Source organism: Apodemus sylvaticus, chromosome 2, assembly GCF_947179515.1.
Source record: "Apodemus sylvaticus chromosome 2, mApoSyl1.1, whole genome shotgun sequence".
In the NCBI taxonomy this organism is placed as follows: Eukaryota; Metazoa; Chordata; class Mammalia; order Rodentia; family Muridae; genus Apodemus; species Apodemus sylvaticus.
In genome coordinates this window covers 95349581-95370519 of record NC_067473.1, presented here as the reverse complement: position 1 = coordinate 95370519, position 20939 = coordinate 95349581, and the positions used below count along the sequence as shown (strand labels likewise).

The 20939-nt window shown below is 38.0% G+C and overlaps 2 gene segments (V, D, J or C); one reads left to right on the top strand and one right to left on the bottom strand.

The window, feature by feature from the left end:
* Nucleotides 1–7733: 7733 nt before the first annotated feature.
* LOC127678739 (immunoglobulin kappa variable 1-12-like) lies at nucleotides 7734–8261 on the bottom strand. The segment is given in 2 exon segments: nucleotides 7734–8029; nucleotides 8147–8261. Coding segments are annotated over 2 exon segments (345 nt in total).
* A 10876-nt stretch (nucleotides 8262–19137) lies between these two features.
* Nucleotides 19138–19702, top strand: LOC127678734 (immunoglobulin kappa variable 1-39-like). The segment is given in 2 exon segments: nucleotides 19138–19252; nucleotides 19365–19702. Coding segments are annotated over 2 exon segments (375 nt in total).
* Nucleotides 19703–20939: the final 1237 nt, after the last annotated feature.

The window sequence follows — 20939 nt, the reverse complement described above, 5'->3', positions numbered from 1 at the left end:
TCCCTCCTTGTATTGCTGTTTTCCTCCTATTATCCTTTGTAGGACTGGGTTTGTGGATAGATATTGGGTAAACTTGGTTTTGTCCTGGAATATCTTAGTTTCTCCATCTATGGTTATTGAGAGTTTTGCTGGGTATAGTAGTTTTGGCTGGGATTTGTGTTCTCTTAGAGTCTGCATGAGATCTTCCCAGGACCTTCTAGCTTTCATAGTCTCAGGTGAGAAGTCTGCTGTGATATTGATAGGTCTTACTTTATATGGTACTTGGCTTTTTCTCTTACTGCCTTTTTTTGTTTAGTACATTTGGGGTTTTGATTATTTCTGTTCTGGTCTAGTCTGTTTGGAGTTCTGTAGGCTTCTTGTATAATCATTGGCATCTCTCTCTTTAGGTTAGGGAAGTTTTCTTCCATAATTTTATTGAAGATATTTGCTGGCCCTTTAAGTTGTAAATCTTCACTCTCATCTATGCCTATAATCCTTAGGTTTGGTCTTCTCATTGTGTCCTGGATTTCCTGGATATTTCGGGTTACAAGCTTTTTGCATTTTGCCTTTTCTTTAACTGTTGAGTCCATGGTTTCTATGGAATCTTCAGCATCTGAGATTCTTTCTTCTATCTCTTGTATTCTTTTTTTGATATTTGCATCTATGTCCCCTCATTTCTTCCCAAGGTTTTCTATCTCCAAAGTTGTCTCGTTTTGTGTTTTCTTAGTTGTTTCTACTTCTGATTTTAGATCCTGGGTGGTTTTGCTTAGCTCCTTCACTTGCTAGTTTGTGCTTTCCTGTAATTCTTTAAGAGATTTTTGTGTTTCCTCTTTCATGACCTCAGCCTGGTTACCAAAGTTCTCCGTATTTCTTTAAGTGATTTTTGTGTTTCCTCCTTATTGGCTTTTGTATTCTCCTGAATTTCTTTCATGGTTTTTGTGTTTCCCTTGTAAGGGCTTCTAACTTTTGATCCATTTTCTCCTGAATTTCTTTAAGTATGTCCTTCATGTGTTCCTCTACCAGCATCATGACCAGTGATTTTAAATCCAAATCTTGTTTTTCTGGTTTGATGGGGTATCCAGGACATGCTGTTAAAGAATTGGGTTCAGATGCTGCCATATTGCCTTGATTTCTGTTAGTGATGTTACTGAGTTTGCCTTTTGCCATCTAGTTCTTACTGGTGTTAGTTGGTCTTGTCAATGCTGGACTCACCAGTGCAAGCTGCCTCTTCCCAAGTGGCCTCTTGTGCACAGCTGACCTCTTTCACTTCCTGGAGACTGAGTGCTGTGTCCCAGGCTGTTCAGATCCCCAAGCAGACACCTGAAGGCTCCTGCTGGGGCCTGCTGGACTCACCAGAGCACACTGACTCCTCCCAGGCGGCCTCCCGGGTGCCCCTCTGGTCTCCTGCAGGACCTGTAGATGTGTTGTTGCAGCCAGGCTGTTCTGGATCCCGAAGCGGAGATCTGAAGGCTCCCGCCAGAGGCCTCAGGACTGGAACCTAAGCTCAGTGCAGCGGGAGCAAGCTGTGCACTCCCAGTCTCACTAATCAGCTTTTAAAAACAACGACTTCATGAAATTCTTAGACAAATGTATAGAATTAGAAAATATCCTAAGCAAGGTAACCTAGTCGCAGAAGGACAGACATGTTATGCCCTCAATGATGAGTGAATATTAGCCCCAAAGCATAGAATACCATGGAAACAATTCACAGACCATATGAAGTTCAAGAAGAAGGAAGACAAAAGGGTGGATGCTTTAGTTCTTCTTAGAAGGTGGGTGGAAATATTGCTGGGAGGTAGAGGTTGACAGACACTTTGGAGGAAGAGAGTAGGGGTAGGGAAAAAAGGGGAGCCAGGATCTTGTGTGGGAAGAAACTAGGGTGATAAACAGATTGTCAGGAATTTAATCAGAAGTATGAAGCAATGGGGGAAGGGGATCTGGGAGTAGCCATCTGCAAGTACCAGCTGCTAGGAAAACAATTGACTCCCAGGCCCGGTGGGAATGGGATTAGCTGAAATGCCCAACAAATGGAAGGGAGAACCTGATTCAACCATATCCAGAGGATAGGCAAGGCCCCTGACTAGGGGGATGGAGCCATCAACTCATCTCTAAATTTTTAACCCAGAATTGCTCCTGTCAAAATGAAATATGAAGACAATGTGTGAAGCAGTGATGGGAGGAAATGCCATCAAGAGATTGCCCTACCTAGGGATCCATGCCATGTACAGATACCAAACCCAGACACTATTGTGGATGCCAAGAAGCACTTGCTGACAGGATCCTGATATTGCTATCTCCTGAGAGGCTCAGCTGGATACTGGTAAATACAGAGGCAGATGCTCACAGCCAACCACTGTACTGAGCATGGGACCCGAAAAGAGGAGTCAGATAAAGGACTGAAGGAGTATGAAAACCCATAGAAAAACAACAATATCAACCAACCAGATCCCCAGAGCTCCCAGGGAAAAAAAACATCATCTAAAGAATACACATGGAGTGAACCATGGCTCTAGCAGTGTATGTAGCAGAGGATGGCCTCTGTTGGGCATTAATGGGATAAGAGGCCCTTAGTCCTATGATGGCTAGATGCCTCAGTAAAGGGGAGTGCCAGGGAAGGAATGTGGGAATGGGTGGATGGGTGGGAGAACATCCTCATAGAAGCAGGGGGAGGGAGATGGGATTGGGAGTTTTGATGTGGGGAAATGAGGATAGGAGATATCATTTGCAAAGTAAATAATTATAAAATCCAATTTTCAAAAAAAAAAAAGAAGTTGTGAGCACTCCTCCTATTCTAATTAACAAGCTAAATTTGGCCCCTATACCAACCAATCAATATCTCTAAATTGCCAATGAGTTGGTTTGTGTGTGTGTGTATTTTTTTTTTATTTTCTAAATTCTTTGTTTGCATTCTAAATGCTTTCCCCTTGCCTGATTCCCCCCTCCCCATATATCCCATAAGCCCTCTTCTCCCCACCCATTCTCCAATCACTTCCCTCCTTTTTCTCTGTCCTGGTACTCCCCTACAATGATGGATCAAGCCTTTCCAGGATCAGGGCCCTCTCCTTAATTCTTCATGGGAGTCATTTGATATGCTAATTGTGTCTTGGGTATTCAGAGCTTCTGGGCTAATTAATATTCACTTACCAGTGATTGCATTCTACTTGTATTCTTTTGTGATTGAGTTACCTCACTTAGGATGATATTTTCCAGTTCTAACCATTTGCCTAAAAAATTCATGAATTCATTTTTAATTATGGCTGTGTAGTATTCCATTATGTAAATATACCACATTTTCTGTATCCATTCGTCCAATCCATTGAGGGACATCTTGGTTCTTTCCAGCTTCTGGCTGTTATAAATAAGGCTGCTATGAACATAGTGGAGCACGTGTCCTTATTGCATACCAGAGAATCCTCTGGGTATATGACCAGGAGAGGTATAGCAGGGTCCTCTGGAAGTGTCATGTCCTCTTTTCTGAGGAAATGCCAGACTTATTTCCATAGTGGTTGTACCAGCAGTAGAGGAGTGCTCCTCTTTCTCCACATCCTCAACAACAGCTGCTGTCTCCTGAGTATTTTTATTTTTTTTAATCGATATATTTTTTATTTACATTTCAAAGGATTTCCCCTTTTCAGCCCCCCCCCACTCTGGAAAGTCACATAAGCTCCCTTCCCTTCCCCTGTTCTCCCATCTACCCCTTCCCACTTCCCCGTTCTGGTTTTGCCCTATACTTCTTCACTGAGTCTTTCCAGAACCAGGAACCACTCCTCCATTCTTCTTGTACCTCATTTGATGTGTGGATTATGTTTTGGGTATTCCAACTTTCTAGGCTAATATCCACTTATTAGTGAGTGCATACTATGATTGATCTTTTGAGACTGGGTTACCTCACTTAGTATGATGTTCTCCAACTCCATCCATTTGTCTAAGAATTTTATGAATTCATTGTTTCTAATGGCTGAATAGTAATACATTGTGTATATATTAACCTTAGCCATGCTGAGAGGTGTGAGGTGAAATCTCAAGGTTGTTTTGATTTGCTTTTCCTTATGACTAATGATGTTGAGCATTTTTTAAGGTGCTTCTAGGCCATCCGAATTTTTTTTCAGGTGAAAATTCTTTGTTTAGATCTGTACCTCATTTTTAATAGGGCTATTTGGTTCACTAGGGTCTAACTTCTTGCGTTCTTTGTATATATTGGATATTAGCCCTCTATCGGATGTAGAGTTGGTGAAGATCTTTTCCCAATTTGTTGGTTGTCGTTTTGTCCTTTTGACAGTGTCCTTTGCCTTACAGAAACTTTGTCAATTCTTGATCTTAGAGCATAAGCTATTGGTGTTCTGTTCAGAAACTTTTCCCCTGTGCCCACGTCCTCATGGGTATTTCCCAGTTTCTTTTCTATTAGTTTCAGTGTGTCAGGATTTATGTGGAGGTCCTTGATCCACTTGGAGTTGAGCTTAGTACAAGGAGATAAGAATGGATCAATTAGCATTCTCTGCATGCTGAACTCCGTTTGCACCAGCACCATTTGCTGAAAAGGCTATCTTTTTCCACTGGATGATTTCTGCTCCTTTGTCAAAGATCAAGTGACCATCAGTGTGTGGATTCATTTCTGGGTCTTCAATTCTATTCCATTAGTCCACTTGCCTGTCACCATGCCAATACCATGCAGTTTTTAACAGAATTCAAGGGCCATACCTAAACATAGTTAAAGCAATATACAGCAAACTGGTAGCTAACATCAAACTAAATGGAGAGAAACTTAAAGCAATCCCACTAAAATCAGGGACTAGACAAGGCTGTCATCTCTCTCCATATCTTTTCAATATAGTACTTGAAATTCTAGCTAGAGCAATTAGACAACAGAAGGAGGTCAAAGGGATACAAATTGGAAAGGAAGAAGTCAAATTATAACTATTTATAAAAAGACCCAGGATAGCTAAAACTATTCTCAACAGTAAAAGAACTTATGGGGGAATCAATCAGTATCCCAGACCTCAAGCCAATGAATTGTATAAAAAACAAAACAAAACTAAACTAAACTAAACTAAAGCCTCTTGCCCACTCCTTCCAAGTTTCTGTTCAGTCCATCCATATCTTTCTCACTGCCACTGCCAAGACTATCCTCAGCTGTTTACTTTCTGCCTTGTTCTCTCACTCCCTGCCTGACCCAACTCCACAGCAGCCAAGTCAAGCGGCTGGAGCTCAGGCTGCAAGGACAGCTAAAATGACATTCCTCAGCTCTCCTGTAGCAGGAGCACACACTCTGTCTTGCCCCAAGGGCTTTCTATATCTCTCTACACTCTTGCTCCCACTACTCACTTTTCAATGCCCCTCCCTATGCCTTAAATAAACCTCTTGTATGGCTGATACTTCAGGGGGAAGGGAAGTCTCAGAATGCATTCCCTGAAGCACCCTTCCTGACTCTACCAAACATATCTGCATTTTTCTTTTTTATAAAACACAAGAAGGTAAAATAGGAGAGACACAGTTTAGGGAACTCCCATTCATTTTCTACTGAGCTGGAGAAAAGTTGTTTTTCATTGTAGTTGTTGTTGTTATACTTCTGCTCCATACCAAGTATTATAGAAAATGTAGCAAAGAGGACAAAAAGCCATCAATAATTCTGCCAAATAACAAAGAAAAGAGCCTTTGAGCTTCCTTACACTTCTGAGATTACAATGGTAAATGAACCTTTTCCAAATGGGGCACTACAGAGAAAAGAATGGACTAAACCTAAATCTAGAGTTGTTCAAAACACCAGTTACTACTTAATTACTTTTGTAGAAAAATGTGAGTCCTAGTTCTAGCCCAGGATAACTGCACAAATTATTACAGTTATTGAAGGAAGCCAGCTTTGCAGCTGCAACCATTCCTTATAAGCTGTTGGTGATTTGCATGTACCAGGGATCAGTCTTCAGTCATAGGACTTCTTCATGGGTGGTTCACACTCTGAGAGGAGTCAGTTGTAGGTATGACAGCATTGGTATGAGGCCCTTTTCAGTTATTTGGGATCCTGCTGTTCTGCCTCCTTGAAAAAATCAAAGAAACATGGAAAATGTTTACCCATTACTGTTACGGATGGCTGGTAGTTCAAATAATTCCTCATTTAACATGTTTAATGCTATGGGTTTTTTATTTATATCATTAATGGCAGTTTATAAATGTGATACCCAGATATCGCAGACTTCAAACTTATTGTCTATAAATATAGAAGACAAAGTCAGCATTGCTTGGTGGTTTGCTTAATATCAGTAGAAAACAGGAAAATCTCCTAAGCTCCCAGTGTACAATATATTCTACTTGGAAGATTGGTTCCCTTTAAAGTTCACTACCAGTGGACAGGTTGTAATTCCACTGCCTTAAAGCCTAGAATCTGAAGTTGTAACTTATAACTGTCTGTATGATTGGGGTAAATCTCCATCAGTGGGGCAGGTCATAGCATAAACCATTCAGAGACATAGGACAAAACTGGACTGCTATATGCTATATGTTTTATATATATACTAAATGTTAGGAAGATTCTGTTTATTCCCTTGAACACACTGCTCAACTGTCAATAATAACCTGAAGTGGCTGAGGATGTGCTCCAGAAACTTGTATCAATAACCCAATAGGATAATAGTGGAGATTTTTTAGTTCTTAATCTCTCCATGCATATGCTTTAGCAGTTATTTTAATTCTTAAATCTCATTAAAAAACACAAGTTTTGGGGCAAATGTAGTATTAAGTCAAGAGATTTTAATCTATATAACCAGTCAATTTATTAGAATTAAAGTTTAGCCCTATTTTTCCTAGGTTATTTGAGTATATTTGCAAAGTAAAGATAAGAATAACTTTAAAATACTGCCATGTAATCAATATGTTGTGTTCTGGTCACTATGCAACTTAATAAGGATTCTTGGCTTGTTAAAAAATATTCACCTATTCTCAACTCTCCTTTTTACTAGTACTTCCAATATGGTATTTCCTACACTATTTTCTAAAACATTTTCAGTTTACAAAATTTCTATGCAACATGAATGTCTTAAGCACCTGCATAAAGCTCTATGATAACAGTGTGGGAACTGGAAAATTACCAGCCTTGTATATCAGGGATAAGGGCCATCATGATCCCATTCTTTTGTCTCCTTGACATGTCTGGAGCAGCATGATGTGGACTGATGTACTGCAGATAGCACTAATTTGGAGTCATTCTGTTTAGGTAGGATATAAATATATGCAGATAATATATAAGCAAGGACACAACCCAGTTAAACTACCTACTCCAGCTTAGTTATACACAACTAAGTTTTCTAGAACCTACCATAGTAGTTTCTAAAACTGGTGACCACATATTTAAATGAGAGGTTAGGAGAAATTGTAGCATCAAATTACATATTGAATCAGGACATGATTGTGCTTTTATCTATATAGCAGCTTCCATAATTCAAACAGTCTTTCTTGAGCTATCTTTAGGGACATCTTCCTACTGTATGAGTCACAATGATAGTGCCTCTAAGATTAAACAAAAGACATGGCTCTTGTGCAAATTTTCAGATATTTTGTCATGTTTGTACTGTTATGCCAAAGAGGATAGTTAGAAATAGAGCGTTTAGGGTTGCAATCCTCCTCAAAAGTCCCAATGACTTCAAAACACAGAAGAATTAAAAATAAAATAGTAACAGGAAATGGCACTAGGAGGAACAGTTGGTGCTTTTCAGCCTTACTCCCCGAACCATAGAGAAGATTTTGTTATGAGTTGTAACACTGTGTCAACAGCTCTGATGCTGTAGACAGTGGTAAATGGCAATGTCTTCAGGCTGTAGACCACTAATAGTGAGAGTAAAATCTGTTCCATGTCCACTGCCACTGAATCTTGATGGGACTCCTGTTTGAAGTTTCGATGCTTCATAGATCAATAGTTTAGGAGCATTCCCTGGTTTCTGCTGGTACCAGGCTAACCAACTATTAATGTTCTGACTGGCATGGCAAGTGATGGTGACTCTGACTCCAAGAGATACAGACATAGTGGATGGAGACTGGGTCATCTGGATGTCACATCTCACACCTGAGGTTGTAAACACACAAGGATACAGTGTTGAACATAGTGTAATACAACATCCATGACAAGGCAAACAGCACTCACTACACTGGTTACAAAGTTCTCTGCTTCTGTCTCTCTTACCTGAAAACCAGAGCAGCAGTAGCCCCAGGAACTCAGGAAGAACTCTCATGTTGATGCTGCATCCTCACTAAGAGTGACCTCTGCACATAATATCAACATCCTTTAAAGATATCCTCAAAGCAGCCGCCTGTGCTCTGGGCACATGCAAATTAGCGTGGGTGTGTAGGGTTGGGGTAAGCTACAGCATTGGATTGGCTCACCTCAGCCACTTGGCATAAAAACCAGAATCTGAAGATATCTAAGACAGAGCAGTACTAAATACTTGTCTTTAGATAGGATTGTCTTTTTTGTGAGTCAAAGATCACTGTCAATGTAGGAATGTGTAAGAGGTGACTTTTTTATAATCACCCCTGCACTTCTTCATGTCTTTCTGTTATAATTCCTATTAAGGATCGTGACCTTCTGAAATAATCCCAGAAATTTAATTTAATCCAAGAAGCCATATTTATCCATTTTGTTTTTCTTTTTGAAAAAATGAAAATTATAAATTTTATAATATAAAACTTTCAGATCAATAACAACTTCAAAAAACAAAATTAACCAGAAACAAAGTCTATACAACTTAATGAAATTCTATACACATAGAATGGAAGCTGTGAAGCTTTGAATCATATTTTGTACTCTCAAATATATTTTATGCACTTTCCATAACTAAAACCAAAATAGCCATGACAAAATTAGAAAAACAGTTCTATTTCCTCTTTGATTACCTCTAGGTCACTCATTTTTTGATGGCTATTTATATCAGTGCTCAGGTTACTGGCTTTCTTCTATCTCATCCTTAACCAGGCCTCTTTTCTCAGAAAGGAAGATGGATCGCCCCATTGCCATTTACTACTTTGTACCACTGCATCTAGCATAATAGCATTTAACATTTTATTTATTTTCTGATAATGTCATACATATGTGCAATGTATCTTGATTATGTGTATTGTACCTCAATCCTATTCATTTTAGTTACAACCCCTTGTGATTGTCCTTTGAACCAACTGTCATTAAGTTTTCTTTAACTTCTTCCTATAAATCTTAGGTTACATTATCCAAGGCCCTTTTCTCAAACAAAGAATATTCACTGCCTCCAACACACCAACAATTCCTTGTGCACTTCATTGTGCACTCCTTGTGTCTTATGCATTCACCTGACCCCTTCCAGTTAGTGCTTCCTCCCAGAATCCTGGCTGATGTTTATTGCTCATGCTGCAGAGGTCACATACAGGTATTATGACTTAACTGAGTTCCAGAATGCAGCAGCTATGTCATATCAAGAACACAATATTTCACAACACTATTCCCAGTCATCTAGCATTACATTAACTTAGTCCCCTCCTCTGCAATGAATAGCTCTTAACTTCACTCATCACTAAGTCTTACTCTTTCCTTAAGCTTTCGAGAGCTGTCTTTAGAAGAATGTATAAATATATAATTATTGTATGTGGTATTTTACCTGCAATCTAAAAATCTTAATACCCTTGTGTAAATTATTTTAAATGATATATAAAACAATAGCAAAATATTTCACTCTTTGGAATATATGCTATGTGATAAAAACAATGAACTTTATATGTTATAAAGTTTGCAATATCAAGTTACATGTCATGCATATCAGTTTTAAGTGGGCCTACTGTTTACAAAATTGTCCACATTGATTCAGTGCATGGAAGAATTCCAGCAGAGGGAACAGTACTAGGTAAAGAGAAAAAACACAAAGCTAAGCAAAGATGCTGATGTTCCCTAACATATCGAACAATAGAAATAATTATAAAGTTGTGATATTTCCTCTTAATTGGATCAACTCTTTACTTTTTATTTTACTGTCACATTTTACATGAATTCATTCCTTTTGACTTTCAGTGAGGTTTTCCATTTCCTATATATTTGTACAATATAAGAAAATATTACATACATTAATTTTTATTTCAGTTACCCACTTATTAATAACTATTCCCATTCCCTATCATATGAAACAGGAAAGTATTTGATACATTTTAATTTAAAATTTGAACCTTGATGGCACATTTATTTGAAAACAGATATACACTGTTCTCGATTTCCTATGAGACTATTTACAATGGTTCAAGTAAATTTTTCTCTAGAAAATCTCAGTGCCTGCAATCTCAATAGAAACGTCATTTCAATTGTATTTGTACATCTTGCTGCTGAGCAGTAGCAGCAAATCACAGCTCAAAGCACATTACTGTTGTGGATTACCTTAGTGCTGTTTGTATTCTGATATTTATAATGTCCCTGATGAGGAGTGGATCCCATATTCAGGTTATTCCAAGAGAAACTGCTCCTCACTTTAACTGTCAAATAAAGGCTAGAGCCTGTGATTTGGCAGTGGAGGAAAATGGTGGGCTGGAGAAAGCGAGAGAGTGAGAGCGAGAGCAAGGGAGAGAGAGAGGGAGAGAGAGAGAGAGAGAGAGAGAGAGAGAGAGAGAGAGAGAGAGAGAGAGAGAGAGAGAGAGAGAGAGAGAAATGGAAGAAAAGATGGAAATGGAGATGGAGGTGGGGTGAGAGAAAGAGGGAGGAAGAAGTAGTAGAAGATAGAGCAGAGCAGACACATGTGGCCTGGAGGAGCTGCAAGTAGCTAGGGATTTCATAGCTGGGGAATAGAGTAGTGTAGTGGTATATCTGCTCAATCCAGGTGTTCAGTTATAAATATTATAACTAAGCTGTGTGTTCTTTGCATGGGCATATTGGGGTTGGAGATTTACCAATAAAAATTTGACTGGTATAAATATAGGTCTCTAGTGTTTTCCTTTTATGGGCTAAAGGGATCTAAGTGAGACAGGAGTGGTTGTGGCATTCTGCAGACAGGCCAGTAGCTTCAGGCATTTTCAGAAAAACCTGGTTTGATTGCTCTCTGTCTCTGTCTCTGTCTCTCTCTGCCTCTCTCTGTCTCTGTCTCTCTCTGTCTCTGTCTCTCTCTCTGTCTCTCTCTCTCTCTCTCTCTCTCTCTCTCTCTCTCTCTCTCTGTCTTTCTCTCTACCTCTCTCCTTCTTCCTGCTGCCTGACAATCCACATATAGTCCTCTCAGCTACTGATTGTACCATGTCACCCTGTCTACATGTATGCCACAAAGCTTCCTCCTATAACAATAATGAACAAAACCTCTGAACTGTAAGCAAGACCCAATTAAAAGTTTTTCTTTATAAATGTTTTCATTTATAAATGTCATGGTATCTATTTGCTCCATGAGAACATTGACTACAACACTGAGGAACTCTTCAGGATTTGGTTTCCAATGATTTTTTTCCTCCCATGCACACCAGGATTTGCACTTATCATCACCATCATTGGAGGTTTTCCTTTGAGTTCTGACTTGCCCTATTATGCAATTTTCCAGCAGAGGGCAATGCTAGCACACATTTATCAAGACAGAGTCATCACCCTTAGGGCTGTACTGTATCAGAACAGGTATGAGAAAGAAATTCTAAGGCACTTGATCCACATAGAATTCATAAATGTCTCCAGGACTTTGATCACTTCTGTTAGACTGATCTGATCATATTTCAGTACCACAACTTATAGAAGCTGGTAACCATAAAATTCACTGATTTAGAGTGGGAAAACAGCTTCTCTCAGAAGCCCACTTCTGTTTATACCAATAGCCATGGCTCAGGAAGATTAGAAGCCCAAGATCCTCTTAAAATGAGCATGAATTCTAATGTTAGATTCATAGTAGACAGTACAAAATCAATATCTAGCTTCCCTTCGGTTTCAGAAATAAGGGATTTTAGTGTGTGATTTTTGTGGAAATAACCTTGAAAACACCTTAGTTCCAGATTGCAAACTTGCACAATTATGTTCTTAGGACATTGAGGGTTCAAGGCCTTTGAATATACTGGCATGAATAAGCAAAGCTTTACTTGATATGTTACCAGATCTAGAGAAAGATCTGGAGCATTAGATGTTCAAATGTCCATGCCACTAATCAGTAAGTTTTATCTTGGAAAAATAAATCCCACATATATTACAGTGGAACTTCTTTATAGCTCATAGTAAGCATAGTTGCAAAAAAGGAGAAAAAAACATATGCAGTCCAGGAAGATGCAACACTATAGAATGCCACAGACCACCCCAATCATGTACCTGGGATGAGGGTCCTCGAAGTCCAGGTGGGTAAGTATTTGGCTGTGACAAGCAGAAACAAACAAAAAGGCAGTTTGAATCTGAACGTATTGTGCAGCTATCAAGTAGGGGATGTTATACATTAAAAAACAGATATTACAACTCTTAGAAACTGTATCCAGTGAAACAATCACAAATAACAAAAAATCATTTCACACAAAAAAAGCACAAAAATCATTGGAAGCATTACAACCCTGAAACTATGTATCCAGTGAATCACAAACAGAACAGGTAACATCATTATTAATATAAATCATTGACGTATAACAACTCTGAAAGTATGTAGTCAGTGGGGCAGTTGTCCAAGGCTAGTGGCATATTTCCATGAGCAGGTTAATAAATCTTTATGGTTAATTATTATTTAACAACTAATGCCTGTTTATTTAAATCTTCAATGCATAAATTTAAACTATTTTAATTCTTATTTAAGGCTTTCCTTACCATATACCAAAACCCACCTCTGATGACACACATGTCATCAGAAAAATAGTATAAATAATATGAATTTTTATTGTTTGGAAAGTTTATATCTCTCATAATAATTTTGTGAATGATTTAAAAAGTAAAAAACAAGACAGAAAAATTGCCATGAGAACTCCTCTCATTATGTTTGCTCTGGCCGACAACTGCTTCCAGCAGACCTTCTTTTGATTTCTAATACCTAAGTCTGTGACTTGTCACACAGATTCTACTGGGGTTGGTGTGGCAGCAGCAAAGAAAGAAACAAAACAAAAAAAAAACACAACAAAAACAAAACAACAAAACAAAACCCCCAAAGACTTGGAGTTTTACCAAATTAAATACTATGTGAAATAACCACATGTATTTATGAGCTAAGAACACAGTAGCCTATATTCTGTTGTTTGCATATTTACTCATCAGAAATCATGAATAACTCAGACTTGCTTTCAAAAGAATAATCTTAGAAAATATAAGTTTGTAGCCAGAGATAGAGATCAGACAATAATATGATTTTGCTTGTGCAAATTTCCAAATTACTGCTAGAAAGTGCTGCGGGTGACAGAGTGGAGGCGCCAGGTTCAAACCTAGCATCCTGTTCTTCAAAGATACACATTCAACCTGTCTTATTGAGAACCAGCTCCCTTCAGTAGCACTGAGTGGCACCTCTTACTCTCTTACAACCAACATCATGGAGGCTGAAGATATGTTCTAGTACTGTCAACAGAAGAGCAGCAAAGGATGAACTTGTTAGACACAAAGGGGAGGAGAGGCTCTTGGTCCTCAAAAGACTTGATGCTTTAGTGTACAGGGAAGTGTGAGAGGGTTGATTGGAGAAGGAGAGATGGCTTATGGGATTTTAGGGGGAGGGCAGAGCTAGGAAATGGAATGATATTTGAAATGTCAATAAAGAATATACCTAAATAAAAATAGGACAGAATTGCATTCACACAGTTCTACAAACTGAACAAACACACCTTTCAACTTCTCAGGACCCATCTGCTTCTCCTGTATAAGGTGTGATATGGTCAAGAATTTGACTGAAATGTGAAAGAATTTCCCAATTATTCTGATATGGAAGCAGAGCTGAATTTCACTCAAAGTGTTGATGATCCCTTTTCTGAAAAAAGTAGAGACTATGTGTAGATGGCAATAATAGAATAAGACAAGTAGATGTCTTGTCTTTGTTGCATCCTGTGCAGAGGAATATCTGAGAGATGTGATATAGATTTTCTGATTGATTCAGAGAGATGTGATTCATATTTCCATTGATTCTAGGGAGGATGTCATTGGGATTTTGAGAAAATATGTCAGGATTTATAAATTCACATTTTCATAAATCTTTTCAAACTAGGAATGATAAATACCTCTGTTGAGGAGTCATCCTTAGTAAGATACACTCTGTGTCCATGAAGGGTCAAGGAGTGACTAAATAATGAAAGTAGACTTCTCTGTTACATTTATATGGTTCAGTGAATATTGAGAGAGTAGTTTACTACATAATTGTTGGAATGTATAGCACTGTAGAAATGGGTGTGCCTGACAAACAGCTACTAATTTAAGAAACTTACAAAATGTTCAACTTATGACCAAATATGTTTATTCTACAACCCAAAATATAGGTTAAGAACATTCTATAATCTAGTCTTTAGAGTCTGGAAGTACACACATATATACATCTCTTCACGTAAAGATATCCCAAACTATATTCCTACTTATAAGAATTCAACTGAATATATAAAAATTATTCCAAGATATTACATGTTCAGTTCACATTTATAGCTTCGAACTATATTCTTACATACAATGATTCATTGGGATAATTAAAAAATATTGTAAGGCATTGCATGTTCAATACATTTGTTTTTCAGATTTTAAATGTTTACCATTTCTTGCATTGTAGTTTCTAGTGCCAGAGTTTTTGCTTGATATTGCCATGTATGTAGCAGTAGCAACAAAGGCAAAGCCAGGTCGCCATGTGACCACATAGTAAGCACCAGTACTACACAAAGTATTACATTTACGAAGGTGCATGAAATAGTCTACAACATGGTATAGAATATATGGAACAGCATTATATTAGATAGTTGTATCACAGTGGCCAAATATAAGTTATAATCATGTATATGCTTACAGTTCTACAAAGATTAGGCATAGTAGCTGTATTCTTAGCTAATACTATTTCTTATAAATATATGGTTTTATATCTTAACTCAAGTGTGGTTTGCATGTTTTTGTTGGATGTAATAAATAATCTACACCATTAACATTTACAACTATATTTAGTACATTATTATCAATATTTCCTAACTGGTTTAAAAGCATAGGGTTGTTTTCTCCTGAAATGTTATTAGGTCTCATGTAGCTCTGGATAAGCTCAAACTTGTAGTTGAAGATGATCTTGAATTTCTGACACCACTCTCATGAGCTGGGACTAAAGGTTTGCCTAAAATACCTAGGTCACGCAATGCTTGGGGCTGTAATCCAGGGGCATTTTTGTCATAGTAGGAATGAATTCCATAATTAAGCTGCATCCCAGCACAGTGTTTTTACTTCGTAGTATTAAGAATTAGACTGCAAATGTGTGTGTGTGTTCACATGTTTATCTATGATAGTGTATGCAGAATTTTTCTTAATGCTGCTGATCATTTTCAAGAAGTCTCAAGTGTGGCCTTTTAGATTTTGTTGAGTATATTATAGTCTGCTGCTAGTTATTGTCCACTTTTTTCTGGAGTCCATCTCAGTAAACATCCAACTCTACCTGTATTTTAATAGTCTCTCCAGCTTGGGGAGCAAATAATGCTTTTCTATCACTTGACATTGGACTGCTAATCATTGTAACACTAAGGCCTAGGGACAAGAGAAGATACTAATTTGTTATCCCCTTGGCATCCAAGTCTTCTATTCCCTTCAGGATTGGTGTGACACTTGTTTACTTTCCTGTTCATCCATTTTTCTCCAGTTAAGAGCTGATACAGCTGGTGAATTGCATAACTTCATTAATATCCAAAATCTCCAGCCTGATCTCAAAGGAACAGTATAGTCAGTGAAAAGATCAGCAATGTGTGACATTTCATTGGGTACTGAGAAGTCTCTTTTACCTCTCTTTTGTTCCTGAATATTACTAATGGTATGAATTTAAGTGAATGAAATATTGAGATACTATACCACATCAAATAATTGTCTGTGAAGAAAATTGAATGTGAATTTCAAATCTACCTTGCTTCTTGTCTCCTTTGTAGGAAAGATCTGAAGGTTTGTACGGTCTTCACACTAAATGAATTCCATTTTAATGTGTGGCTTCCTTTTATCCTTCAGGAGTGAATATTAAGCAAACCCTCTTAATAACTCTGTTTTTCTTTTGGGAATCTCATCATTTCACACATTTCTATGCATAATATGTTAGAGATGGAATGGATGTTTAACCAGCAGTTAAATAATTAGTTTGTAGATGGAATTTAGTGTTATTTGATTTAAGAAAATGGAGGATGATAGACGATAGGCTTCCACCATAGTGTGAAAGGGACTGATGTAGGGTATCCAAAGATTGACACATGTCTCTCTATTGTATCATGCTTTGTGTTCAATAATAAGTATAGAATGTTTTGAGAATATTTCATGAATGAGGTGAAGGGAGAGGTAGCCAGTAGAAAAAGCCCAGACACTGTCAACATAAATGAAAGAGATATACTGCCAGAGAAGTCTTAGTTACCACCTCCCATGCTCATGGATCGGCAGGATTAATATAGTTAAAATGGCCATTTTGCCAAAAGCAATATACAGATTCAACACAATACCCATCAAAATCCCAACTCAATTCTTCACAGAGTTAGAAAGAGCAATCCTCAAATTCATCTGGAAAAACAAAAAACCCAGGATAGCTAAAACTATTCTCAACAATAAAAGAAATTCTGGGGGTATCAGTGTCCCTGACCTCAAGCAATACTACAGAGCAATAGTGTTAAAAACTGTATGGTAGTGGTACAGTGACAGGCAGGCAGATCAATGGAACAGGATTAAAGATCCAGAAATGAACCCACACACCTATGGCCACTTGTTCCTCGACAAAGGGGCTGAAAACATCCAATGGGAAAAAGATAGCCTTTCCAATAAATGGTGCTATTTCAACTGGAGGTCAGCATGCAGAAGAATGGGAGTTGATCCATCCTTGTCTCCTTGTACTAAGCTCAACTCCAAATGGATCAAGGACCTCCACATAAAGCCAGACATTCTGAAGCTAATAGAAAAGAAACTGGGGAAGACCCTTGAGGACATAGGTACAGGGGGAAATTTCCTGATCAGAACACCAATAGCTTATGCTCGAAGATCAAGAATTGACAAATGGGACCTCAAAAAATTGCAAAGTTTCTGTAAGGCAAAGGACACCATCAAAAGGGCAAATCGGCAACCAACAAATTGGGAAATGATCTTCACCAACCCTACATAAGATAGAGGGCTAATATCCAATAAATATAAAGAACTCAAGAAGTTAGAATCCAGAAAACCAAATAATCCTATTAAAAATGGAGTACAGAGTTAAACAAAGAATTTTCACCTGAAGAACTTCAGATGGCAGAGAAGCATCTTAAAATATGCTCAACTTCATTAGTCATTATGGAAATGCAAATCAAAACAACCCTGAGATTTCACCTTACACCAGTCAGAATGGCTAAGATTAAAAATTCAGGAGACAGCAGGTGTTAGCAAGGTTGTGGAGAAAGAGGAACACTCCTGCACTGCTATTGGGGTTGCAAATTGCTACAACCACTCTGGAAATCAGTCTGGCAGTTCCTCTGAAAACTGGGCAACTCACTTCCAGAAGATCCTGCTATACCACTCCTGGGCATATACCCAGAAGATTCCCCAGCATGTAATAAGGATACATGTTTCACTATGTTCATAGCAGCCCCACTTATAACTGCCAGATGCTGGAAAGAACCCAGGTATCCCTCAACAGAAGAGTAGATTCAAAAAATGTGGAATATATACACAATGGAGTACTATACAGCCATTACAAACAATGAATTCATGAAATTCTTAGGCAAATGGAAGGAGCTGGAGAACATCATTCTAAGTGAGGTAACCCAGACTCAAAAAATGAATCATGGTATGCACTCACTAATAATTGGATATTAACCTAGAAAACTGGAATGTCAAAAACATAATCCACACATCAAATGAGGTACAAGAAGAACGGAGGAGTGGCCCCTTGTTCTGGAAAGATTCAGTGAAGCAGTATAGGGCAAAACCAGAACAGGGAAGTGGGAAGGGTTGGGTGGGAAAACAGGGGGAGGGAAGGGGGCTGATGGGACTTTTGGGGAGTGGGGGTCTAGAATAGGGGAAATCATTTGAAATGTAATTAAAAAATTTATCAAATAAAAAAAAGAAAAAAAAGAAATAATAAAAGATTTTTTGTTTACTCCCTCAGATGTGGGACAGGCTCAACACACACAATCACTGCCTTTCATTGGAAGAATTCCTAACCGTGGGACCTGTTTAACAATAAATTCATGTCTGTATGCCTATATTCTATGGAGCATAAATACACCCCATACAATTGCTGTGCATGTGAATGTTCTGTACCATGCTTCTATAAAACACATCAGAGAAGCCAAAATAAGTATGTGGTTGTTGTGAGTTGTAAGAACATATAATGGAGAGGAAAGAAATTGTGGATATGATTATATGTTTGTAAAATATGCATAACCTACATAAAGTTATAATTTTCAGAAGATAGTTTTAAGATATCTCAGAAACTAAGAGAACTCAATGTTCTTGAAGAGGGCCTAGGTTCATTACCAGTGTCCCCCTAATGGCTTGAAACCACTCCAGTGTTGCAGGGGATCCAAATTATCAGCCCTGAAATGTACATGTGAGTAATAGTATAAGGCCATATTAACATTTTGTATTTTGGAATATTTATGTATACAGAAATACATATTTGTTTTCAATAAAAAGTAATGAAAAAAGAAACCATGAATTTGAAAGAGAGTAAATAGGAATATTTGTGAAGACTTGGAGTGAAGAAAGGAGAAAGTAATGTCCCAATCATAATAAAATCTCACAAAAAGAAGGAAGAAAAAGCAGTAGCTACATCATTTCAATAACATCTACAGATACCTATGAAAGAACTATGTAATTATTTATTTACTTCCCAGAATTACATCATAGCTGAGATCCTAGGCCATGTAGAGAAATATAGTGAAGAAATTCTACACTGATCAAGACAGAAATCAAAATTATTTATAAGATGAGCATATTCTCTACAAAAATACCTATATTGTCTCAATGATCTCAGCCATCACCGGGTCATAGGCCCTTAATGAATCACTGACCTGATTGCAGCTGTTCCTAGTCTTTGCTGATTTGCATGTGCATAGAGCACAGCCCACTGACTTGAGAACTTCTTCATAGCCAGCTCACACCCTGTGCTGGAGTAAGCTTCACACATATCTCACACAGACATGAGTGCTCCTAATCAGATGCTGGGGTTGCTGCTGCTGTTCTGTTTTACAGGTATGGAAGTATGAATAAAGGAAAATTATACAAATGGGTGTTGTTAGTGATCCATGGTTCTCTATAAGAGGGTAAATTGTATGGGAATTTGTTTTCAATTTTCCAATCTCAGGTGCAAGATGTGACATCAAGATGACACAGTCTCCTGCCTCCCTATCAGCAACTTTGGGAGAGACTGTCACAATTACATGCCAGGCAAGTCAGGACATCAGCTGGTCTTTAGCATGGTATCAGCAGAAACCAGAGAACTCTCCTAAGCTCCTGATCTATAGTGGAAACACCTTGGAAAATGGTGTCCCATCAAGATTTAGTGGCAGTAAATCTGGCACACAGTTTTCTCTCAAAATCAGCAGCCTGCAATCTGAAGATGCTGCAATGTATTACTGCCAACAGGGCTACAGTAATCCTCTCACAGTGATTAAAGCCATGACATAAACCTCCCGGGGAAGAAGAACTGAGAGCACAAGCTGCCACAATTCTTCTGTGGTCTCCAGATGCTGCAACTGTTTCCTCTTGCTAAGATATAAAGGTCAATGTGATAGTTTTGCATATGGATCAGGTGAAATTTTCTATGTGCTGAATGTATATCACACCCTGAGCTGGAATCAGCTTCACACAGGTACATACAGACATGAGTGTTCCCACTCAGATCCTGGGGTTGTTGTTGGTCTGGCATTCAAACATACTGAGAATGGATTATTCTTAGAGTCCATTTTTTACTGAAAGTAAGGCTTCCTGATCACATGATTCTCAGTGTGGTGCCATCTCTCATATTATATGCATGGAGGTTTTTCTCCATTATGTGTTTGTTCATTTCTGTCTTTACTAGGAAGGCAAGTGTCTCTTCTGCTCTTCTATTTCTGTGATAGGACTTCATGACCAAGGCAATTCATAAAAGAAAATATTAATTTTGGCATTTCTGGTTTCAGAGGATTAGCCCATTTTCAATATGTTAGAAAATGGGGCAACATACAGGGGGACATTTTTCTAAGAAAGTAAATGAGAACTTAAAGCATTATCTGTAAGTAGGAAACAGAACAAAGCAAATAGCTAACTGGAAATGACTTGAAATTTTGAAACCTCAAACTCTTCCAACAAGAACATACCTCCTAATAACTTCTAAACAGTTCAAAACACTCATGATCAAGTATTCAAATGTGGAAACCTATGGAGAATATACTAAGTTAAGTCTCCAAAGAAAGTTTCAAGACACAAATTTATAAAATAGAACAGTATGGAGAAGGGCAGCATCAAAGTTAGGCAGGTATATTGGGAGACAGCTTAACAATCTTGAGTCCACTGGTCCTGAGTTTCAGATACTTACCTTTCCAACCAAAACACTTATACACTAGAACTAAGCTTCTGCCTAAAATTTAAATCAACCAAATACTTATTTTGAGCATGGGGATAATGCCAATTATATAGAAGCCCACTTTAAGTTTTTAAAGAAACCAGGATGTTAAGTTACCATTCATAGCTGACAAAAAAAGAAAACAAAGTAAAAGTCATGTAAACAGGCCTTGTTTCATCTTATGTATCACTTTGTTTTCTAGCCAGACTTCAAAGAAGGCTGCTACTAAAATGAAAAGTGGTTTTCTGAAGAATCCAGATTATATTGTGTCTCTGTTAGAATCAGCCTATTTGCCCACCAATAGATGAATGGACTGAATAATCAAACTTAGGTATA